The sequence below is a fragment of the Rhinolophus ferrumequinum genome, chromosome 3 (assembly GCF_004115265.2).
Source record: "Rhinolophus ferrumequinum isolate MPI-CBG mRhiFer1 chromosome 3, mRhiFer1_v1.p, whole genome shotgun sequence".
Classification (NCBI taxonomy): domain Eukaryota; kingdom Metazoa; phylum Chordata; class Mammalia; order Chiroptera; family Rhinolophidae; genus Rhinolophus; species Rhinolophus ferrumequinum.
Window position 1 is genome coordinate 67,793,397 of NC_046286.1, and position 25,609 is coordinate 67,819,005.

The 25,609-nt window shown below is 36.6% G+C and overlaps 1 protein-coding gene across 1 annotated transcript in view; it reads left to right on the top strand.

Moving 5' to 3' along the window:
* The window catches only part of RFX6 (regulatory factor X6), a 56,323-nt gene extending 34,348 nt beyond the window's left edge, over positions 1 to 21,975 (top strand). The window contains exons 8-19 of the mRNA XM_033103143.1: positions 3,059 to 3,136; positions 3,251 to 3,364; positions 5,526 to 5,575; positions 7,773 to 7,932; positions 8,881 to 9,025; positions 11,608 to 11,717; positions 13,356 to 13,473; positions 14,941 to 15,063; positions 15,747 to 15,953; positions 17,229 to 17,741; positions 18,559 to 18,771; positions 21,158 to 21,975. Coding sequence (XP_032959034.1) covers positions 3,059 to 3,136; positions 3,251 to 3,364; positions 5,526 to 5,575; positions 7,773 to 7,932; positions 8,881 to 9,025; positions 11,608 to 11,717; positions 13,356 to 13,473; positions 14,941 to 15,063; positions 15,747 to 15,953; positions 17,229 to 17,741; positions 18,559 to 18,771; positions 21,158 to 21,333 — 2,007 coding nt within the window. The 3' untranslated portion in view covers positions 21,334 to 21,975. The remainder of the gene's footprint in view (positions 1 to 3,058; positions 3,137 to 3,250; positions 3,365 to 5,525; positions 5,576 to 7,772; positions 7,933 to 8,880; positions 9,026 to 11,607; positions 11,718 to 13,355; positions 13,474 to 14,940; positions 15,064 to 15,746; positions 15,954 to 17,228; positions 17,742 to 18,558; positions 18,772 to 21,157) is intronic.
* Positions 21,976 to 25,609: the final 3,634 nt, after the last annotated feature.

The following is a 25,609-nucleotide window of genomic DNA, read 5'->3' on the forward strand; positions in this document are numbered from 1 at the left end:
TTGCATTTCTAAAATTCTGTGCTGTCTTACATTTGAAAATTTTTTCTGAAAGGAAGAAAAATTTGTCATAGGATTCAGTTTATAAATAATCCTCAATGTAACTTTTCAATGCTTATGTAATAAAATCTCAGGCTAAATCCTCTATTTCTGAACTCTAGAGTCATTTACTGGGTACCTACTAGCTGACTAATAACAACATCCATTATTAAATCAGGGCATAATGATTTCTACATTCTTCTCTTAACTGAAGTTCATTTTTCTTTAGCATTTGAGGAACACACCTTTGATAGTATAGTATATTAAGTCAGCTCGTATTTCCGAGTGGCAAAGATGGAAGAATATGATTAACTAATGTCTAGCTATATTACTTTAGTAATGGCCTTTCTGTAGAAATTAGAAGTAAAATTACACATTAATGAAAAAGTCTATTGATAGATAAGTAGATAACCCCAGAAGAATGAACTTCTGGGGTTCATTCGGGTAACAGACATACTTTCCCAGTTAAGTCAAGGCAAATTATTGGCGGTTATTCTCAGGTGCTGACTCCAAGCAAGTCTCCTAAAGTAAGTCCACTTCCCACTATTCTCCTCTCCCGTCACATTTTTAAAGGTGATCACATCGTGTTTTTTTTTACCCTATGGATTTAATGTGTGATAGTATGATTTCAGATTTTAGACACCTCCAGTAAATTTAACATGTGGAAGTTTGTGAGGAAATCTGTGGAGATCAGTGGGACAGCAGGGAACACAGACCTTTGGGGGAAGGTATTGTGGGTTACCTTTGTGGACAGGGTTGCTTACATGCAAATATTATAAAGATGTTCACTGTGTAAATATACCTGGTTGGGGAGTGGGGTGGGAGAGCAACAAAGGTAAAAAAAAAAAAGAGGTGAGGAAAATGTTCCAATAGTTTATTCCAGTTTCTCTGCAGCCTCCAAGGAATTCCTTACCTGTCAACTTGATAAACTGGTCTACAGATCATTTTTCACTCAGGTATCCAGGTGCTTATATAACCCCTGGTTTCTAAATCCGTTCCCAGTGGTCCTCGAAGTGAGCACCAGGGACTAAAGTAACAGTCCTCGTTGTCCCTTGAGGGCACTGGGCCCTGCCTTTCACCTCCTTAGCAAGCAGCCAAGTTCCCCAGGTAACTTGACAGTTTCTAGAAAGAAGGGTGGGGCTGAAGCTCAGCACTTTAAACACCTACTTTCTTGAGGCAGAAAAGATGGGGACTGCCGAGTGAGAAGTTGGCTCCAGTGAGGGGTGTTGGCTTAAGCCAAAGGCCTGATTTCTGCCTTATCATACTGTCACTCAAGGCAGTTGCCACCCCCATCACATGCTCACTGCCTTTACCGGACACATGCCTTGCCTCTGCTCCCGCCCTCTGTAATATGATGTTGATTCTCAGAAAATTGAGCAAATTTGTGTTTATAAATAATGCCAAGTATAGTGCAATGAAAATTTGTTGTCCTAAGACTATGTAAATATTAGGTAAACAAATGAAGTACCAATAGTAAAATTAAAATTTTTTGATGATTTGTGTATAAAGAATACATTTTGACACAAATAGGTGGAAATAACTTGTGAAGGTAAATGCCTGTACTTTAGTAGACTTCAGGGTTCAAAAGGTTAATTTTTTGACAACCGTTATGAATTTCTTTCTATCTTTCATGCTGCCCCATCTTAAAATAAAATATTATCGCCTAGGTATAGAGCATGTCTCAATGCATTAATGGTGATATATCCTGTTAGAGGTATCCTGTAGTCAGCGTACATCCTTGAATGTAGATTGGTAATTTGCATGTCCTCATTATACAGCTTTGAGCTAAACCATAAAGATGTGTACTGACCCTGGGCTGCAGGGATAAAAGTTAGAGAGAAAAGATGAGATAGAAAATAACCATCACCATCACCACCCTAGATTCTATTGGTATAAAAATAGCTAACATCAGTAAATTTCTTAACATATAGTATGGATTACTCCAACCACTTGACAGGTGTTAATTCATTTAGTTCTCATGACAATCCTATTAGATATTTATTGTTATTGTCATCTCCATTTTACAAGATGAGGAAATTAAAACACTTACCCAACATCACATAGATAATAAGTGGCAGATTAGACCTGACATTCAAATCCAGGTTGTCTGTGGGCAAAGCTCATACCTTTAACCTCCAAGCCGTGTTCCTGTTCACGCAGACCATACAACCAGAAATAGGTGGGGACATTTCTAGCTTATAAAATAGTTTTAAATTTGAATATTGGTAAGTTGCTAGAATATTATCTAGTTCTAATCCATTCCAAATTTTAGAATATGTTTAAAACTTTATGCAATACAAATACCTGTGGTAACATGGAAAAAGACTTTTCATAATAGACCCTCAATTTTCAAATCTTTTTTGGGTAAATGAGTTATTTCATATTGTTACTAATTTTAGTTAATATCTGGTAAAGGCGTTACTGTGTACCGGGCACTGTTCTATGAGCATCGTCTTATTTCATCTTCTTAACACCATATCAGTAATATATTATTACTGTCCTACTTAAAGACAAAAGGCCTGGGGTTCAGAGACTAAGCAACCTGTACAAAGTCATACATGGGAAGCAGTTCAGTGGAACTGGGTACCCAAGTTTAGCTGACTCTAGAAGCAAAACTGGAAGCCACCACATCACACTGCTCAAGCACCCACAGAAAATAACTGAAGAGTTGGTGTAGTTTACCATTTCATGTTTATTTCTCCAATCAAAGGTAATTTTCTGATTAAGCAGGAAATGACAGTGTTGCTTTGGCATGTAGCTCCTTACACATCACCTCTTTCATTGTTTTTATAATACTATACTATAATTGTCCATTTGCTTGCCTTTCTCCCTTCATACAGCAGTAAGCTCCTTAAAATAAGAACTTTTTCTTCATTTTTGATCCCTCAGTATTAAGTACAATGCCTGGTACAAAACAGGAACTTAAAAACTGTGTGTTGAATGAATGAACAAATGAATGAATGAACAAATGAAGACAGTGTTGAAAAGGTGCTTTGGTTAAGCTTGTTCTTCCTTGAAATAGGTTGATACCCTCATAATGATGTACAAAACTCACTGCCAATGCATCCTGGACAATGCAATTAATGGAAACTTTGAGGAGGTAAGGGTGACAAATAATGCTTTGCTGGCTATACTATATATACTTTCTTGTCCTATTCTTTATATGAGTTCAAGAAAAAAATCTTAATGTACATAATCTTTCCTCTGCAATTAGATCCAGCATTTCTTATTACACTTTTGGCAAGGAATGCCTGATCATCTTCTTCCCCTGCTTGAAAACCCTGTTATCATTGACATTTTCTGTGTTTGTGACTCAATTCTTTATAAGGTAAGCTCTGGGATGTCTTAAACACAAACCATATGTTTCTTTTAAGAGCCTTCTATCGAAATTTTTGCAATATGTTTTCAATAAATGCGTTATTTCTGGCCGGAGAAACACCATTAATTTTTTTTTCAGATGAGAAAGTAGGCAGTTTAATAGTGTATGTTTAATAGTGTATGTATTTTAATGTAAATTTACATGAACTAAAACAAAATTAATTTCTGTTTACAGCTGAGAATAATTCTAAACATGACATACTAATACATGAACACTTTGTTAATTTTTATTAACTGTTTAAGATGTTTTCAGGTTAGATAACACAGTGGTTATCAATGTTTTTGGGAAAGCAGAATTAAGCACTCTCATGGGATTAATAACTTGAAAATCTTTGAAATTTCTCTCTTTAATGCATTAATGTCATTTCTGTTCTCAAACCAAGTAAAAGTCCCAGAGTATCTGCAAAATATCATGAAGACATCCTGAACAAAGATGAGATGAGCTGGTTGGCCTTCTAGCCAAACATTTAGCAGGAAGGCAGAGAGGCTAATTCCCTGACAATCTGTTCCCTAGTTAGAGCAGAACAAGCTAACGAGAAAACTATATTGAAATGTGGGTACTTTAAAGTGAGTTCGTCAACATTTACCTGATAAATTGTCATAAGAGAAAACCAAAGCTTTCCTTTGGCAAAAACAATCTGAGTTAGCAAGAAAACACAAGCTGGCACCTTGTTAAGCATTAAGGAAATAAAATCCTTCTAAGTTAGTTGCAGAAAAATGAAGCAGAAGCTAGATAGACTTAGTCCAGATGCAACTCTGCAGACCAAGATGTGATACATAGGGGGTCTTGAAGCAGAATGGGGGAGACCTTTTTTCATCCTCTGTTCCTCTCCCCTCATTACAGGGTAAGAGAATGGAGCAATATGTGCAGTATATTCTCTATCTTTAGTTCAAGTCAAAGTTGAAGGACAAAAGAGAGCAAGGATTGTCTCATTTTTCTGGGTTGAGTAAGAATATCATTATTTAGAGGGAAAAGGATTAGTTTGCACTAATATTTAAGATTTGAGAGCATAACCATGAAGGGGAAGGAAGGTAGCTCCAAGAGTATAAGAAAAAACTTGGGGGTTGGGGGGGGTCGCGGCCAGTTAGCTCAGTTGGTTGAGCGTGGTGGTAATAACACCAAAGTTGCTGGTTTGATCCCTGCATGGACCACTGTGAGTTGCGCCCTCCTAAAAAAAAAAAAAAAAAAAAAGACCCGGGGCTCATGCACACGTATTAACCACCATCAAGATAAAGCGGTTGGGACTGTCATTCAGTGACTCCAAGAGATATACTTCCCCCCGCCCCCCCCCCGAATGGTCTATTTCTTTGACTCCAACACAAAAATCCTGAGTTTAAGTACCTTTAAATAAACCAAGTTTCTCCTCTTAATGGAGAACCCACGGAGGCACAAGTGAGCACTGTAAATAGAGGAGTGAAAGATGAGCTTCTGCCAGATCTTCATCCCCCCTAGACAGTGATCAGCTTTTAGTCCATAAAACAGTACATCGTTGCCAAGGCCAATCCATTGGTGACTCACATACTGCATATATAATTACTGTACATGAGTATACAGAATATGTGTGCATTTTGCTGGTAGACTAAACAAGCCATCATAGATTAGTGTCTACCCACGTTTAGAAATATCTTCTATAGACCTCTTGGTCCTCTTTCCCAGGTTGGCCCACTCACTTCATTAGCCAGCCTAGAGGATCTGCACTGCTCCTGTCTCATCTGGTTCCCAACCTCCTTTATTCATCATAATTTTTCCTGAGCTGGGATCAGTCAGCACTAATTTCTTCTTTCCACTAGTTCTCATGTTACCCATGTTTAGGGCTCAGTCTAGCCCTTTCTTTTCAGTGCTCTTTCTGTTCTTATAATTAACTCTCTGTACCTAGTATGTTAGAGTCACTTGGTTAACCTAGTAATTTTAATGATTTTCCTCCTCCCCCTGCCTTTCACACACACACACGCCTCATGTATTCATTCATTTTAGAGATAAAAGTACAACTTTCAGAAAAGAGTAAACATGTTATTCTCTTGAAAACTAGGAATAAAAATAATTGACAAATAATATGTCTTTCTATAGATATTCTAAGTATTTATGTTAACTGTCTTTTGCTGTGATTAAGGTTCTTACAGATGTACTCATTCCTGCAACAATGCAAGAAATGCCTGAAAGGTAGGTTCAGTCAATAAAATATGATAGTTTCTTAGTATAGGGTTTAACATTATACATCACATTAAAGGAAAACATTAAGTAGAAATTGATTCATTTACCAACATTATCTTCCTGTTCCTGTCCCTTTGTTTTAGCTGGAAGAGATGTGTCTTAATCCTAATATTTGAACCTCAGTGAACAAAATTGATGGAACATCCTGAAATCCCTTTAATTTGAGAGGTGCCCAAGTGAAACATAAATATTTAAGTGTGGTTGACCTTCAAAACACTAAGTTTATTAATGGAGACCGGCTAGAGGAAGATAGATGGGGATAATTCATGGAAAATAACCACAATGATAAAACTATAAGGAAAATTATTTATCTTTATTATTAACTTTGTGCTTAATTGCAAACTCAGGAATAGCACAATGGAATTACTACCTCCTTTTAACAAAAACTAAGATCTCAAATAGTTTATTGACATAATACCTGAAGATTTTTCAAAAAGCATTTTCCACCGTGAGAACCAATAGAAACTTTAAAAGAAGCCATATTTTTCTTTGAAAACAAAGTGTAATTAAATAATGAAATTTATTTTCGTATTTTAGAGCACAAATACATGTGGGCATAGTTGGTACTCAATAAATATATGCTGGTTAATAAACAAGTTTTATTTTTGATTTACTCTTTCCTTCAGATTCTGTTTTTTTGTATCATAGTTGATAATGACCTGGTCAACAGTTTCTTTAAAATACGAATTTGTAGTCTTTAAACATCTAATCTATGCTCTGAATTAGGTACACTTAACACTTCCATGTCACAGCAGAATGGCTGTGCTTACTTAGTGGCAGGCATCCAGCCATGTGACTAATGGTTGAGTTTATTAAACACAACACAAGCTTTGAGACTTTGTATAAATTATTTCACATAGTTCCCACAATATGTCTTATTTGTTTCCATTAATCTTTCTTAAACGTATGTATCACACACATTTATTTCAATGTTTAATATTAGAAGTGTTCTGGGTCTTCATTTAGAAGTTTGGTGATGTTTCTGTGACCAGGAATTAACTCTTCTTTATATCAGTCTATGGTAAAATTGGTTTTGTTGTACATTGTTTTGCTTAAAGTAACAGATTCCAAAAATCTATTGATGATCTTAAGTGAGGACTTACTGTATACATTTTAAAAAATGGAACCATAGTATACATACTATGGCAGGATACTGTGAAAATCTTTCCTTATCAACAAATATAAGATCAATATTAACTTTTTAAATGGTTGTATAGATTTCTAGCATCTGAAAAATACTATCTTTAAATGTATTTAAACAATTCCTTATCATTGAACAATTGAAGTTTTTAAAACTTGTCTGACTATTCCAGAGTAGGTCTCATGATCCCAAATTCACAAATGAAGGATGTGGGTGCATAAAGAAGTTAATTTATTTGTTTATTGTTTTTTATTTAATTTATTTATTTTGAGTCAGCTAATTAGTAAGAAGCAGAGCCTATATTTTAATTGAGGTCTGTTTAAATCCAAACTGCATACTCTTTTTCCTGATCACATCTTTGTCCCCAACATATGCTCTATCTCAAATATATTTAAATTTGTTTTGTTGAGATATATTAGGTAGATTGTTGATTGATTTTTTAATTTTTATATGCACTCATAGTATAAACACAACAAACATTTGAGAAATAGGGTCCTCTAACTAGTACATTTTTTATTATTTACTGCACAGTTGTATTTGGATTACAAGAATATGTAACTAGAAACTTAATATTAAATACCTGAGATGATGTTACAGTCCCAATGTAATGGGCTCTTAAGAAGCCAAGATATGCAAAATCAACTGCATACTTACATTTTCTCAGAAATATGTTATAGAAAATGATTGAATCATGAGTTAATATCGATAATAAAGTATTATTTATTGAGCACCTAAGCACTTTCCATGATTTATTTCAAATTATCCTCATAATAATTTTGTGACATGGATAGTATTCTTATTCCCATTTAACACATGAGGAAACTGGAGCTTGAGAAGATTGTAATTGGACCAAGATGATAAATGGCAGGCCTAGGCTGACTCAAAAGTCATGCTGTTGGAATCATAGAATAATTGTATACCTCCATTAAACTACATTTATTTAATGTATTTTCAACAACTTAGCATTTAACATATAGTGTTTTTTTTTTTTTTTTTTTTTGGTAGCTTATTAGCAGACATAAGAAATTTTGCTAAAAATTGGGAACAGTGGGTTGTTTCATCCTTGGAAAACTTGCCAGAAGCTCTGACTGACAAGAAAATACCTATTGTGCGAAGATTTGTATCTTCTCTGAAACGACAAACCTCCTTCTTACATCTTGCTCAGGTACGTTAGTAAGCTGAGGATATTTGAGTCACCAAATCAGCAGAGTGAGGAACTTTCAGAGATTGGAGACGAAGTAGACAAGTAAATGCTGTATGAGATCACAGAGTGAATGATAGAGCAGAGGAATGATATTAGTGGATAAACTGATGAAATTAGAATTATTTCTATAGTTTAGTTAATAGTATCATACCAAGGGTAATTTTCTGATTTGGGTAATATATAATAGTTATATAAGATATTAACATTAGGAGAATCTGGATAGAAAGTATATGGAGATATGGTTGGTCCTCTGTATCCACAGGTTCCACATTCCCTGTACTCTACACTAACTTTGCAACATTTTTATAGATTTAAAATTACTTCAAAGTAAAAGTAACACTAAAATTCTGAATACAATGTAAAATGTAGAACTCTTATTTGCCACATGAATCCAATGAATAAAAATTAAGTTTTTAAGGAATGAGCCCGTATGATATTTGATATAATGAAACCCACGAAACCAACACATTTTTAAATTACCTTCTAATTTGGCTCTCTTAAATAGGGCAGAAAAAAAGTAATTCTTAAATTAGAAATATGTTATTTGTTTATTGTTAAGGTATACTTTCCCTCCCCTCGAATGATCATTTGTTTTATGAAGGTTTCTAGCTCTCTAAATTATAAAAGACTAGTTTGGAATAGTTCCAGATAAGAAATGTAATATATGTAAAATCCTTATTTTATGACCACGAATTAAAAAATTCATTTTCTAAGTCCAAAATAGTTTTCAAACCTTTAACAGAGATGATCATGAGTCTCAGTTACTGCTTTTTAGCTTTAAAATAGCAAAACAACAATTTATGATACTTTTCCCTGAAGGAACTATTTCTCTAGAAGCTAAAACTCTCCTTCAGATAGACTATCACTGATACAGTTTACTGATTTTTTTCTTTAACTTTTTCTACACAGATTGCCAGACCAGCTCTCTTTGACCAGCATGTTGTGAATTCTATGGTGTCTGATATTGAAAAAGTTGACTTGAATAGTATTGGATCTCAGGCTCTTCTCACCATTTCGGGCAGCACAGACACCGAATCTGATATCTACACTGAACGTAAGACTTCTTTTGTTCAGAGCAGGGTTTCCCACCCTCGGCACTATTAACATCTTGGGCTGGAGAACTCTTAGTTGGGTTGTTATCCTGTGCATTGTGGGATGTTTAGCAGCCTCCTTGGCCTCTACCCACTACATGCCAGTCGCAGCTTCCCCCCAGTCGTGGCAACCAAAAATGTCTCCAAGACATTGTCAAATGTTCTCCCCTTGGACTACAAAATCATATCTGTTTGAGAAACCTGGTTCATAGAAACATTTTTAATAAAAAAGTGTTCTCTATTAAAAAACAGTTGTACTTACTCATAGTGGAAAACCTGTATATATAGAAAAAATTAAGAGGAAATGAAAAGCCATCCATAATCTCATTGCCTAGATGTTACCAAAATAGAAATAACCTGGAAATAATAAGAATGGTCTCGAGTTTTGTGAGTTTTCCTTCAGTTTTGCATGACATGCATATACATTTCCATATGTTAAACACTGTTGGCATCATATGGTGTGGATACATATCAGAATATCTCCATACAATACTATTTTTCAAACAAAGGCTCTCTGATCACGTTTGGACCATCTGACAGAACTTACCAAGCTAATATGCATGACTAGACAACCAGACTCGATTTCCAAGGGATAACAGCCCATTATCTCTCCCTTCCTTTCTCTATGAAAAGACAAAAAAATGCAGCCTCATATAGGCTCTAATACCAACAGTGGACTGCTCTCTGGGACAGTCCAACCTCAGCCCTGCTTTTTGTTTCTTAACATAAAATTATACTATCCTTTGAAACTCAGTAAACCTTGAATTCTGTAATGAAATTATAATCCTAAACTGTTCTTTTATTTATTTATTAAATTGTTTTTATTAGTTTCATGTGTACAAAACACTATAATAGTCAGACATTTATCATTTATACCCCTCATAAAGCGATAACCCCCTCCCCCAATCTACTACCCTTCTGACATCGCACACAGCCATTATATTTCCACTGTCTCTATTCCTTATGCTGTACTCCACGTCCTGTATACATATTACTATCTGTATACATATTAAATTATATACATATTAAATTATAGTTGACATTCATTATTATTCAGCTTCAGCTTCAGGTGTACAGTGCAGTGATCAGGCATCTACGTCATCCCTGAAGTGGTCTCTCTAATAAGACAAGTGTCCATCGGATACCCTACAAAATCTTTACAACATTATTACTTACATTCCCCAAATTGACTTTTGTATCCCCGTTGCAATCTTGTGGTTACCGATTGTGCTTTCTAATCCCCTCACCTTCCCCCTTATCCCCACCCCCTTCCCATCTAGCAACCCTCAGTTTTTCCTCTATGTCTCTGAGACTGTTTCTGATTAGTTTGTTCATTTATTCTATTCTTTAGATTCCACATGTAAGTGAGATCATATGGTATTTGTCTTTCTCTGTCTGACTTATTTCACTTAGCATAATGTTCTCTAGGTCCATCCATACCATTGCCAATGGTAAGATTTCGTTCTTCTTTATGACTGTGTAATACTCCATTGTATAAATGTACCAGTTTTTTAATCCAGTCGTCTACCGATGGGCATTTTGGTGGTTTCCATGTCTTGGCTATTGTGAATAGCACTGCAATAAACAGGAGTGCATAGTTTTTTGAATTAGCATTTCGGAGTTCTCTGGATAGATACCCAAGAGGGGAATTGCTGGGTCATAAGGTAGTTCCAGTTTCAATTTTTTGAGATACCTCCATACACTTTTCCATAGTGGCTGCACCAATCTGCAATCCCACCAGCAGTGCCTGAGGGTTCCATTTTCTCCACATCTTCACCAGCACTTGTTGTTTGTTGATTTATTGATGATAGCCATTCTGACAGGAGTGAGGTGGTATCTCATTGTGGTTTTTATTTGCATTTCTCTGATGATTAGTGAGGTTGAGCATTTTTTTGTATGTCTGTTTGCCATCTGTATGTCCTCTTTAGAAAAATGTCTTTTCATGTCCTCTGCCCATTTTTTAATTGGATTGTTTGGTTTTTGGTGTTGAGTTGACTGAGTTTTTTAATAAATTTTGGATGTTAACCCCTTATCAGATATATCATTGACAAATATCTAAACTGCTCTTTTAAATTTTACATGATAAAAGCTATTTATGTAAGTGGCTTAATTCTGCAATGCAGAATTTAATTTTTGCTAAAGATAAATAACGTTTCATAAAGCAGGAAATCAATAAGCTTAGTTCATTCTTTAGCTTTCAACTAAACTGCTGCACTTAATGAAAGCATTGGATTTAAAACAAATAATCAACTATATTGACAATGTACTCTTCCCTAGTATATATATACTTATGTAATATATAAACCTATATTTTAATATAGGCCAAGGAACATACACTTATGATTAAAATTTTGAAGCGTAAGATACTAAGGATATTTTTGTTACTGTTCTCAGAATATGAAATTAATTTCTTTAACACATCTAACTCAATTCACCTGCCTTTCCCTTTTATGATATAACATTACTAATGATTCCTAGTTTTAGGTTTTCTCTGACATTCAAAGTAGAATGCAATATTCTGCCTTTTTCTTTTTTTACATTACAGATGACTCTATCACAGTGTTCCAAGAACTGAAAGATCTCCTTAAGAAGAATGCCACTGTGGAGGCTTTTATCGAATGGTTGGATACTGTGGTAGAGCAGAGAGTTATTAAGGTACTTTTTAATGACAGTCATTACATTTTTTTGGTTAATAAATGCTGAACTGGCTGTAATTACTTATTGAGGGGGCAAGGTGTCAGGCTGTGTGAAAAAACGCTTTCGAAGCTCTCCAAATAAGGCAGCCCAGATATCAAAATTAGGAATATGCCAGATTTGAGAGCACTGGGCATGGATTCAATTCTGTTTACCCTTTTATGATGAAAGGCTACCAGACACCACAGTAGACCCCCTTATCCATGATTTCACTTTCTGTGGTTTCAGTTACCTGAAGTCAAGCATGGTCCGAAAATATTAAATGGAAAATTCCAGAGATAAACAATTCATAAGTGTTAAGTTTTGCACTGTACTGAGGAGCATGATGAAATCTTGCACTATCCCACTCTGTCCTGCCCAGGATGTGAATCATCCCTTTGTCCAGCATGTCCATTCTGTACACGCTCCCTGCCCATTTAACCACTTAGCCGCCTTCTGGGTTATCAGATAGATTATTGCAGTATCGCAGTGCCTCTGTTCAAGTAACCCTTATTTTACTTAACAATGGCCCCAAAGTGCTAGAATAGTGATGCTGGCAATTTGGGCCTGCCAAAGAGAAGACATAAAGTGCTTCCTTTAAGTGAAAAGGTGAGTACAGTACAATAAGATATTTTGAGAGAGAGAGAGAGAGAGAGAGAGAGAGAGAGAGAGAGAGAGAGAGAGAGAGAGACCATGTTCATATAACTTTTATTACAGTATTGTTATAATTATTCTATTTTATTATTAGTTTTTGCTGTTAATCTCTTACTGTGCCTAATTTATAAATTAACCTTTATCACAGCTATATGTGTAGGAGAAGACATAGGATATGTAGGGCTTGGTAGTAGCTGCAGTTTTAGGCATCCGCTGGGGGGTCTTGGAACGCATCCCTCCCAGATAAGGGGGACTACTGTATGCCTTCCCTATCAGTCAATACAGTTACAGCTGAGTAACATCAGCAGTGAAAGATAAACTTAGAAATTGGAAAGATTCTCGCCTTTTCTAAAAAGCAAGTTTCCATAAGTGCTGACAGAAATATGGTTTTAAGTATTTACATTTTTGAGTTCTAGGAGCTCTGCATTTTGTGTTTTCTATGTAGTTTCTTCAACTCTTTGAATTAACCTCCAAGTCATCCATCATGAAACAAGACAATAAGAACAAATATATCCATCACAAGTTGATGTTAGCTATTCCATATCAAGAAAACTACTTATAGTGTAGGGACTTTTTTTCCTCCTGGAAGGAAAACAGATTATCATTCAGGACCAGAGAAGTCAGAGTTAATCATTCACAGAAATATATAACCCTTCCTATACACTTCACCTTCTGTTCTGTCAAAGGAAAATTAAGAGATAAAATATTTTGACAATTATTTTATTTTGTTGTCCAATTCTATTAGGTAAAAAAATCCATACAGAATAAAGATCTATTAAATTTAAAATTGACAACAAAGACGGGCTAAAAAGAAAATCCCTGGAGAGATCCTTTTAATTAACGAAACAAATGGCATCCCATGCCATCTGTCTATTTATCAGTTTATATACCCTTTGGTCTTATGTAGGATGCATGTAGTAACGAGATGACAGATTTTATAGTTCCATTTTATTTCTTTACTTTTAGACCAGCAAACAAAATGGAAGATCATTAAAGAAGAGGGCTCAGGACTTTCTGCTGAAGTGGAGCTTTTTTGGTGCTCGAGTAATGCATAACCTCACCTTGAACAATGCCTCCAGTTTTGGTATCCTATGTGCTTTATAAAACTCTTCTCAAATGATTTGTACCGTTTGTTCCCCAGTCATATTTCCCATCAATTTTTAAACATGTGGCATTGTCATCTCTTAAACCACATCTGAGTATTGAGCCAGTAGAAACTGGTAATTATGAGTCTAGGTTTTGGAGTCAGACTACATGCAGAGTTCAAACCTAATACTGATTTTCTTTGGCTTGGCCTTTACCCACGCTAGTCTGCTCATCATAGAAGGGGGAGAATATTCCTTTTTTTGGGTTGTGTGGGCATTTGAGTAAGATGATGTATATAAAAACATCACCCGGCATATAAAAACATTGCCTAGCACCCAGTAAACATTTAATGAATAACAGCTATTATCATTACATTCCATTAGTGCTTGGATAAATGTGCTCTATTAGACAAGCAAATAAACAATAATTAATGTTAATTTCCAGTGACACTACTCATTGCAATATGGCAAATTTTTGCATCTTTTTTATAACTGCACTCCACAAATCAAAGAGCAGATTAGAAGACATGCTCTCATGTTTCCGAACCATCTTTCATGATGTATATGACTTGTGAAACAAATTGAGCCCAATTAGCTTTTTCAAAAATTAAATACCTTTTTTTCCCTAAACTTTCTGGATTCGTATTAGTTTGTTATAATATTATTTCATAGACAGTACTACTCCTTTTAGTAGTTGCATTTTGAGAAATCTTCACATTATAAAATAGCTTATAATTAAATTGTTTTTACTGATTATTCAATGGAATTAAATAAAATCAGTGAACTTGCATTGACGGATGAACAAAATATTGAGTCTATATTGAAATATCTTGCTTAGACTTAAGGTTTCTTAAAATATACAACACTGAAGCCTGACTTTATAATGAAGAAAGACTCTTACTGGGAAATCTGTTGAATAGTTAAAAGAAGTTTAGGTTTGCCAAGATAGTTTCCACATGAAAATTACTCTTTTGCTTCTTTTCAAATCAAAGAGTATTTTGTTTCAGGCTGTAAAGACATCTTACTTAATACTTTTTTCAGAACGTGTTGGCCATTGTCTAATTATTTGGTGTAAAGTAAACAGAAACGGAGCAGAATAGAGCTTATTCTCCCCAGGTTAAAGCTTATCACACTCCATCCAGTGTGTGCCCTCTTAAAGCATAAAGCATGTCTCACTTTCATCCGTATTTTCCTTTGATGTAATTAGTGGCCAAAGAGCTGGCAGGACAGTACACACAGGGTGCTGGGCAGGCGGTGCACAGAAAGATTAGAGACCGAGGTTAAGCATGTTGGTCTTAGCAGGTCATTTAAAGTCCAACAAGTATTTGTTTATTTCCGTGGCTCCTTGTAAAGTGTTTCGAGATGGTCACAAAGATAACGCGATTCTCCCTCTTTCTCTTTCCTTCTCTTTCTTGCCATTATTTCATCTCACAATGCTCTCTCTCTATTCCCAACCCATAAACAAGGTTCTTTCCATTTGATTCGAATGCTTCTTGATGAATACATTCTCCTGGCCATGGAGACCCAGTTTAATAATGACAAAGAGCAGGAATTACAGAATTTATTGGACAAGTATATGAAGAATTCAGGTAACTGAAAATGTATACCGTGTTTTTCATATTTCTTTGTTTAAACCTAAGTTCTAAAATTCGTAAGCACATGTTAAGTGGGTTTATAACAGTCTCAGAGTTTTCCCCCAAACATGTCACTGCTAACATAGTATACTAACACTATTGGAGCACTATTTTTTCTTTCCTAGAGACTACTCTTTTCCAGAGTAGTCAAAATATTTTACTGGAAACTCTAAAGGCTACAAAATCAATGTTCTTAACTTCTGAGAATTTAGATTAAGTCAGAGAGTTGATTATAATACAAAAAAGAAATAACTATAATTCAAGACAACACATGTAGTATACCACCTTATAAGCAATGTAGAAGTAAGTTCTACAGGAGTTTAGAGAAGGAAGGGTACACATCTATTTGGGATGTGATGACTTGCAATTTGAAGGCTGTTCACTCCAGACTGGATTATTTAGTGTCACTCAGAACCTACCTACCCCAACAAATACACAGATTTAAGGTTTTTTAAAAAAACAAACCAGCACCACTACCAAGACCAAAAATCTGCCAGCCTTGTTTCCCATTGAGTGCAATTCTCAGGAGTTTCCAGATTTCTAGCACAACCCTAAAACATTTCAGTTTGTTTTCTCGGGCTCATCTACCAGGAATATGTGAAGGATGTTAACTTCCCCATTTAAAAATATCTTTCCAGATGCAAGTAAAGCTGCTTTCACTGCTTCTCCAAGTTCATGCTTTCTGGCAAACCGTCATAAGGCGAGCACTGTTTCCAGTGACACTGTGAAGAATGAAAGCCATGTGGAAACCACCTATCATCCTCTGCCATCTGGTCAACCTGGAGGCTTAACCTCTGCTCTGCACCCGTTCCCTGCTGGGAATACAGACAACATGCCACTTACAGGTAGGCTGAGAAACAACTTAGAAAACCACTTAGGCTTCAGTAGATCTCACAGGAGTCTCCTCCTTTGTTTTCTTAAAACTGTTAACCTTCAGGCATTCCAAGAATAAAAAAGGCTTATGTTAACTGACTTATAATAAAGGTTTATAACATTTTTGTGATTTTCAGCATTTGTTATTCACATTTTTACCAATATCATTATTAACACAGGTATCACATGTTCACACACTCTCTTAGTTATATCAGAAGTACAAATAGTTATCTTTATTTAGTGGAAGAAAAATTAGATTTTTGCCCATAAAATCCTTAAGGTACTTTGAGAGTCAAAAAAAATGAGCTGCTTATTTATTTTTGGCTTTTGAGGAGAATTTGTTTCTCCTCCATGAAAAGATGGATTTGGCCATTTTAGGATAACCATGATAATAATTTTCTTCTTTGGTCTGAGGTCCTTTTTGTGTCAGTCTTAAAGTTTAGTGGCTTGAACTCGCTACTAGATAATTTCTTAAGTCTGATTATTGACTTATGTCCTTTCTAAACCCTTTTATATACATTACTTCATTGGACACAAAGAATTTTAAACCTGGAAGAGTCTTATAGTTCAGGGGCTTAATTCCACCAGTGAGGAATTGGAGGCCCAGGGAGTTGGTGGCATTTGTAACTCAGTGCTCGTCACTAGTGTTTGCATAATATTTTGAATTGGCTGCTTTGAAGCCGTGGTCATTTTGACATTCTTGCCTTTTTCTTTTACCCTAAAAACCAACCATTTAACATTCAGCTTTTTTTTTTTTTTTTTTTAAATTTATCGGGGTGACAAGTGTTAGTAAAATTACATAGATTTCAGGTGTACAATTCTGTATTACATCATCTATAAATCCCATTGTGTGTTCACCACCCAGAGTCAGTTCTCCTTCCATCACCATATATTTGATCCAGCTTGTTTTTTAATTATGGAGAAATGTGAACAGGAGACCCCCACCCCGACCCTTTGCTCTTCCCGAGTCTGAGCTCTAACCGTCTCTGCAGAAGCATGAAGCCATCCCAGACTTTCTTCCACAGCCACTAATTCTAGTAGTCTCCCCTGTTGTAAAATATACATGTACTGTGATGGTGCTTTTAAACCTAGGTTTTTGATGTTCTCCAGTTCTGTTACTTTTGGAAGGTAGGAATGAACCAAGTTGGAAAAAAGGTATACTAATACATCTTTTGAATTATTTTTAAAGATGTGAGCCCATCTATTTCAATATGCCATTAGGTAATACTCTGACAATTTTTTCCTAGGTCAAATGGAGCTTTCCCAGAGCTCTGGTCATCTGATGACACCACCCATTTCTCCAGCCATGGCAAGCCGAGGAAGCGTCATTAATCAGGGGCCAATGGCAGGAAGACCCCCAAGTGTGGGCCCAGTGTTGTCAGTCCCGTCACACTGCTCAACATTCCCAGAGCCCATTTATCCTACTCTCCCTCAAGCCAACCATGACTTTTATGGGACCAACTCTAACTATCAGACTGTATTTAGGGCACAGCCTCATCCCTCATCAGGACTCTATCCTCATCGTCCCGAGCATGGTCGATGCATGGCCTGGACTGAACAGCAGCTTTCTAGAGACTTCTTCAGTGGTACCTGTGCTGGGTCTCCATATAATTCTCGGCCACCTTCCAGCTATGGCCCATCCTCACACAACCAAGATTCACACAGTATGCAGTTTTTAAATACAGGAAGCTTCAATTTCCTGAGCAATGCGGGGGCTGCCAGCTGTCAAGGAGCAACATTGCCTCCTAATTCACCTAATGGTATTAACATTTTTAAAGAATTTTTCCTGGCTTTTGAGTTGGCAATAAGACAAATCAGACAGTGAGTTCTACCTCTGCTGAGTAGCAAGTTATCCCATGTAAAGCTTTTAAAGATTATGGAATCTTAGACATTTAGAGCTAATTTCTGCCACATACAAACTTATCTCTAATTCTTGTGGCTTTATTAAAGTTGCCCTTTTAAATGCCACACATGATGAAAAAATATGTCAAACCATATGTTTGAGACCAAACTTAATAGCCCAAAAGAACGTCTGTCCTTTGGAAATAGTTTCAGTGAATTTTTGTTTTTCTCCCGAGAGAACTAGCAGCAGATCTTAAAGATTAGGACCAAAAGTATGTCCCCTGTAAAGCTGATAAAACAGTTAGGGAGCTGGAAAGATCTATGGACTTCTTTACCCACCAAATTAGGCTCTGTGGCCAGTACTTCTCTCAGAAACGTGAATCTATAAATAAAATTGGTAGCTGACAAGTATGTAATCTCTGTGAGAGGCTAATAGTGCTTTTTTTTTTTTTTTCCATAGGCAGATCTTAATAATTTAGCTAGGGGAAATATAAGAGAGATGTAGTTTTATATCTCAAAATTAATAATAGAATTTTGTTTCAAAAACAAAATACAGCATAGTGAACCATGTCCATATATAAGTACAAATTCAATTCTATGGTAAATTTAGACGTGAATGTAATATTTACAGTATGATATCTTTAGGGGTCTCCCCTATCATCTTGTCCCTTTTTTCCCTCCTGGAATAATCTTTGTAATAAGTTAACAGTCCGTTCTTGACATTTTCTGTTATAGGATACTATGGAGGCAATATAAACTACCCAGAGTCTCATAGACTTGGATCGATGGTGAATCAGCACGTTTCTGTCATCAGCAGTGTTCGCTCACTGCCTGCCTACAGCGACATCCATGATCCGCTTAACATTTTAGATGACAGTAGTAGAAAGCAGACCAGCTCGTTTTATGCAGACACATCACCTTCAGTTGCATGTCGAACTCCAGTAGTAGGTAAATTATTTTAGTTTTGAAAAAAACATTTTTAAAAGTTGTTAACCTCAGGTATGCAGAATTACTGTGGAGGGTTAACTGGGCACTCATGTTCCTGCAGTTGATTTATCACTTTGGTTCTGATGTTATATTTTGATATCTTTAAGTAACAGGTTTACCATTTCTCAGTATATATGGCACTGTAAAACCTACTGCAAGATCTGTTATTCTTTCCAAAAAGAATAGCTGGCATCTATTATGTAAGCAAAAATTAATATAACCTGTCAAAGACAGTCTAAAAGGCTATAAGTTTTACAAGGGCAACAATTATGTCTTTTTCTCACTCTCTTGTTCACGGTTGGACCTAGAGGCAGTGCCGAGAGGTGTCTTTAGAACCCCATAATCTCCCTAAACCCTAAAACCACTCCAAGTTTAAAAAAAATGGTGACTTGTGGTAGAAGTTACTATTACTTTCTCAACTGTATGCAAAATGTGATTAGCTACCTCTGTAGAAAATGTTGCTATTTTTATTGTTTTAGAACATACAGTTTCAGTAAAAATGAGCAAAACAGTGTGTTTGCCGTGAAGTCCCCTAGCATCTTTTTCCACCCAGGTTGCTGTCCCTAAAAAAATCCTGCAACTTGTACTAGATGCATCACCAGCATCCAGCAAAGTGTCTGCCATGTAAGAACTCAAGAAATCCGTGAGCTGAATAAGGGGCAAAACATATACATATAGATTCAGTTTCTAAAATCACTAACAAGGTATCACAGGGCAAGTATACATCCACAAAAATATCAAGGCAGAGTGTTAATGTTTCTATGAGATGGTTAAAATCTTCCAATGGAATTGGTGTTAGACTAGAATAAATAAAGGGCTTTGACACCCAACCAGAGCATAAGGGAAAGTGAGATAAATTCCACCTCTCCCCACTCAGTGTGCTTTTCCAATAATTCAAGAGGAAGCACTTCTGTTCCTGTGACCATCACAGATGCTCCCTGAGCAGTCTAGCAGCTCATCTCATGTTATCTGCGATGGTCATTGCTTCTAGGTTACTCTAATGAAGCAGAAAATTCCACTTCAGGAAGTTTCCTCACCGTGAGACTAAAATGTACCGTGTTGCTATTGTTACTATTAGTTCTGTTTACTTGCAGAGATAATAGAAGCTTTGATGGAACATAGCTTGGGTGTCGGATGGATTCTAAGCTTAAATTGTTAGAGCTGGCTTACAAGTCAATTGCATACGAGGCTTCAGGGCAAAAAGAGGGAATAAAGTAAGTGGGTAAGTAGTGCAAGGGAAATAAGGATCCACCTTAAGTTTCCTGAGTTATAAAGCTTAGTTTCTGGTGAGAGAAGATGGTAGAACAGTAAGAAAAACAGCAATGAGAAGGCAGCAACCATAAATGCAAGAAATGTAGTGTTAGTGCTCCAGTTACTCAAATTTTTTGAGAACCTACTATGCACCAAACTTCCTTCTAGGTGTGAGGACATGGTGGTTCTCAGGCTAGAATTCCTGCCTGTAAGAAGTTTACATCTTAGTCAGGGGAGATAAGGCAATGAATTCATAAACAAATGTATTAAAAAGATAATTTCAGGTACTCAGAAGCCAACTAAATAGGTTAAAATGACAGCTAGTAATGGAGGAGCTGCTTTTAGGTAACATAGTTGGAAAAGTAAACCTCAGATGGAAACATTGGAGTTGAAAGCTGAGTGATAAGGAGACAATGAGAAAATCTGATGATGGAGTTGTAGGCAGAAGAAAGAGGAAGTGTGTAGTCTCTGAAATGGGAATGAGATCGGGAAGTCTAATGTGCAGAAAGAAGGTCAGTGTGTTTTGAGCATGGTGAATGAAGAAAGGAATGGAGTAGAATAAGTCAAAAGGCAGAGATCAATTCATACAGCATATTACGAACTGGGGTAAGGAGCCTGGATTTTGTTCTAAGAGTAATGGGAAGTCATTGTAGTGTTTGAGAAGAGTGACACTCTGATATACACTTCAGCAAGATTATCCTGGCTCTCTCTGCAGGTGAGAAGGTAAGTCAAAGGTGAGAGTCACAAGACTAGTTAGGAGTTTGCTCTTCTGTTCCTGGTAAGAACCTGGTGGTTTGGATGACAATTGTGGAGATGCAGATGGAAAGAGGAGGTGTACTGGGTATATCTTTTGGTGGCAGAGTTATGTGAATTTAAGTTTTACATTGAGTTTTCATTGTGAACTGTAGGGAAGAAATAAATTCTGGAAGAATAGCAAGGGAAAAAGTAGAAGAGGATGGCTTTGAGAAACCACATACTCAAATTTAGTACAGATCTGGGAGCTAGATGCAAAAATAAATAGAGGCTTAAAGTAAGTGGCACTTGCAGAAAAAAGAAAATGCCAATTTTCAATTGCTGATTATATTTTTCCTTACAGCATCCAGCTTGCAAACCCCAATTCCTTCGTCCTCATCCCAGTGTATGTATGGGACTTCCAATCAATATCCAGCTCAAGAAACTCTGGACTCCCATGGAGCAAACGGGAGAGAACTGGTGTCCTCTTTACCTCCCATCAACACTGTGTTCATGGGAACAGCAGCTGGAGGCACTTAAACCAACAGTGTTGAAACTTTATGAATCTCTACTGCTCAAATATTATTCATTCAGACTGCTATCAGGGTAAAGAAAATGGAACACGCAGTGGCAGGACATTGCTTTTCAAGTCACTGGGACAAAACTATGGACAACTCCACAGTGAATAGAGATATCTGCAGAGTTTCCCTTGCACACAAATCGTTTAAAAATGTGATCTCATTATTAATCATAGTTTCAAATATTATCAAATGGAACCAACCTAGCTTTGAAGATGCAAACATTTCAACTATGAAGATTAACTGTTTCACTTCCTAATTTATTGAAAATCTGTGTGCTGTTTCATCTTCAGTTTCTAAAACAGTGAAAAGTTTATTTAATGCCTTTAAAATACCTGTAATTTATTAGGATCTCAGATTCATTGTTTACTATCCCTTATTTGACAGAAAGTCAAATGTGTATGTTCTACCTCCTATGGAAATGTTTACAAGGTCAAGACTTAATTCAATTCAGCCTAGACCAAAGTTGCTTGACTTTCCATTCCTGTGCATTAGTGTGATGATTTCTGTTACATAGCAGTATTCCAATTCTATGTAACTAATGGAGATTATAAATGCTTTCCCCCTTTATTTAAAAAAGATAAAAAGAGATAAAAGAAATAAAGTATGGAAATATTTTTAAAGGCTTGGTTGCTGTCAGGGCTGGGACTGTTTCTGAAGAATGCTGGGCAAAGCTGCTTTGGATACCAAAGAGTAAAGCTGGTTGGTCAAAACACCATAATGCACCATATATGCATAATATCAAATCTATGCATATAAATATGGAGAAATTGTGACTTATAGACTGTCGGAACTTCTACATATTTGGAAACAGTCTTTAATCAAGTACTTTGCTTATAAACTGAGAGTGAACGAGTGTTCAGGGATCATCTGGCGGCAAAGACAAGTTCAGAAGTGAAGGATTCATTACATATAAATTAATACAATTTGATCTCCCCCCCGCCCCATCTAGCTCTGTTTCTTTTTCATATGTCTTAGCTGAAGGGTCTGTTGTAAGACTCATGGCCTATAGTGGGAAACTTCCATTCACTTACAGGCTTCTCTTAGTCTTACGACAGGCCCCATTATTTGTATGAAGGGTTTGGTTATTCTATAAGCCCTGGGTACATTATAAAAAGATCTGTAAGCCCCAAATACCCATTACACATCATGATGTAATTTGGTAAAGACAAACTGTAGAGTTGTTTTCAGCAAACAATAAACAATTATCTGTGGACTTGGAGTGTTGCTACCATTTGCTCAGTAGTATGTAGTTCATAAACTAATTGTGAAAAATTTTGCAACAGTAACAAATCATGACAAATAGCAAGCTTAAAGCTCTATTCTGTGCTACCATACTATTTTAAGGGTACAAAGGAGAGTGAAACTAATAAGGACTTGGACTGAAGTAGAAAACAATAGCTTTAAGAAGTATTTGGAGGTAGGCCTTGAAAACCAAGAACCAAATTTCCTTTATAGTATAGTAATTAAGTCTATATTCATCATCTGTTTGGTGTCAGGCACATTGGAGAACACACAGATGAAAACGAAAATTGAAAGATGAAAAGACACACTGCCCATACCTATAATAAGTTTTGATGGAATGATGAAGGAAGTAGAAGCGCGCTGAGGATGTTTGAGTAGAAAAGCAATGTGGGAAAAATGACGATGAGGGCCATCCAGCAGCCGCTGGAGCTAGGGGGTGGGCTGGGTAGGAATTAGCCTGAGAATGGGCCATTTGAGAGGCTGTTTCTCCCATCCAGATGTCCAGCGCAGAGACTATGTAGAAGCAGAATGAGTGAGGAGGAGTGAGAGAGAAGCATGGGCATTTTTAAGAAACATGAGCATCATTCCAAAGAATACATTGAAGCACTGGTGACTGATTAGATGTATGGAATAAAAAAAAAGAATATGTCAGCAGCGTCTCTAAGTGTTTTCCTTAACCCTTTTCGCAAAGCCTTTCACTGTACATAGTCAACCCTATGTTGATATTCCCTTTGTATATGAAGGAAAATGATCTGGAGCAAGGAGAAGCATAATTATAAGACAAGTGACCGGTGTCTCTGGGTTTCTGTGCATCTGGCTGATAAAGTATTACATTTTGACTTCGAAAGGACTAACTCGCTCTTTTTCCCAGGCAGTGAGACTTGAGTTTATCTCTGTTAGATGTTTAACAGCGTTTCTCATTTGTTTCTCAATGCAGGCACTATTGGCTTTAAGGCAGGATGGTTCTTTGTTTCACAGGACTGTTCTGCATATTGCACAAGATTTAGTATCCCTGGCCCTCAAACACTAAATACCAAAGCACCCCCCACTGCCCCAGGCCTTGTGACAACCAAAAATATCTCCCATGTTTCAAAATGCCCCTGGAGAGGCAGTGCCACACCTGTATGAATTAAAGGTGACAGCACCTTTAATTGTACGTAGAAGGAACTCGAGACATTTCATACCTCTGTGCCCTTCAGCTACCCTCATCATTTAAGAATCGTTTCCTTCATGGATCTAAAGTTTGGATGCTCAAAGCATTTTCTGATCTTAGTATTCTTTAAATTAATTTAATATTGTTAAAGGATCTTGCCTAGCTTTTTAGTGTTTCTGTTTTTAAAAGTCTATATATTATTCTTCAAGTGAGTTTTAGAAGTTGTGGAGTATCAGTTATAAAGAAGTGACCTGTTCAAGCTAATGCTTATGTGAAATGCAAAATTAAGGCTAGAAATAAAAAATGCTAGACTAGGTTTGTAATTCAATTCTTAGGGTACTATCATTCCAATCTTATGTTCGGTTATAAAAGACATAATGAAAACTGAATGTTTCAATTAATTCACTGGATTCTTAATACAATTCAGAGACCAAGAATCTGTTTTGTAACAACTTGAAGAAAAAATGAAACCCAGCTACGTCATCAACATAGAATCACAGATCAGAAGGGATCTGGTGTATTTTCTTCCTCCACGCAGTGTTGTACTAAGAAAAGTAAGAGTTCTCCTCAATTACATGTTCCCAAGTATGCTTTCAGGACAGAAAGGGTTTTTGTTTGTTTGTTTTGTAATTATTTAAGCTAAATTTCAATCACAGTTATGATATAAAATCTTTCTCTTTGTTTCTGCTTTGAGAGAAAAGAGTCCATGAGGCTCTCAAGGTCCCACATGACGAGAGCCCATTCTGGAAACGTGAAGGGGGATATTTTTCACTGCCATAATGTGTAAGGGAGGCAGGTGCACTGGCATATAGTGTCAGGACCAGGGATGTGAATGCTTTGCAATGTGTAGGACAGATTTGCAATGTGTAGGAACGAAGGATTGTTCCACTTTAAAAGCCAGTAACATTTGTATTAGAGAGATGGAGGTAAACCGGTGGGCTGTGAGGTGATTGTCCTAAAACTTTGCCCAGTAGTGGTACTCTATATTAAATGGTATCCAACTCAATCAGATAATCTCGTCAGGAACTGTGACTGTGAAACTCAGACACACAAACTAGAGAAATAAACAGGCAGAGAAGTGAGGGGTGAGGGATAAGGAATGAGGGGTGAGGGGGGAGAGAGAGAGAGAAAAAGAGAGAGAGAGAGAGAGAGAGAGAGAGAGAGAGAGGAACTTGAGAGAAGCTAAGTTTTAAGAGGGTCCAGTAGACAGCAATGGGTAGGCCCCTCTAATGGGACACTGAGACAACAGGTCCCCAGAACAGAGCTGTGGCTGTGCCATCCTGACCAGTGAGGAACAATGCCCAATTCTCCTCAGTCCACTTGAATTTGTCCCTGGAGCGCTCAATAGATGCAGTCTCCATTTAGCTACTCAGAGCACAGCTGCTTTGATGTATCACCAAGGCCCCAACAACATGTGTTTCCTCTTCTTTAGAAAAACTGGATAAACAATAAATTAGAGACCCAGTGATTATGGTTTTGAACCACTGAACCTATGCTCACACAAATGCAATTCACAAAACTAGGACAAAAAATATGCTGATTCTTTAAAGTCAGCCCAGGTAGTGCACTACCCTCACCCCCCACCCCATACAGAAAGAGAGAGACAGAGAGGGAGGTCTTAGACATAAATGAATTCTGATACCCAAACCCAGAGTTCCAAAAATCAGGAGGCAAAGAGAGTGATATGTCTGAAGTCTCTGGAAAGGGATATTTCAGGTACTCAGATTTCTATACAACAGGTTAATATAGAACACCAGTTGTCCTACAAGTCTAACAATAACAGCTATGAACGCATAAGGTCTGGAGTAATAAACCGTTCATACTGTATTTTGAAGGTAGA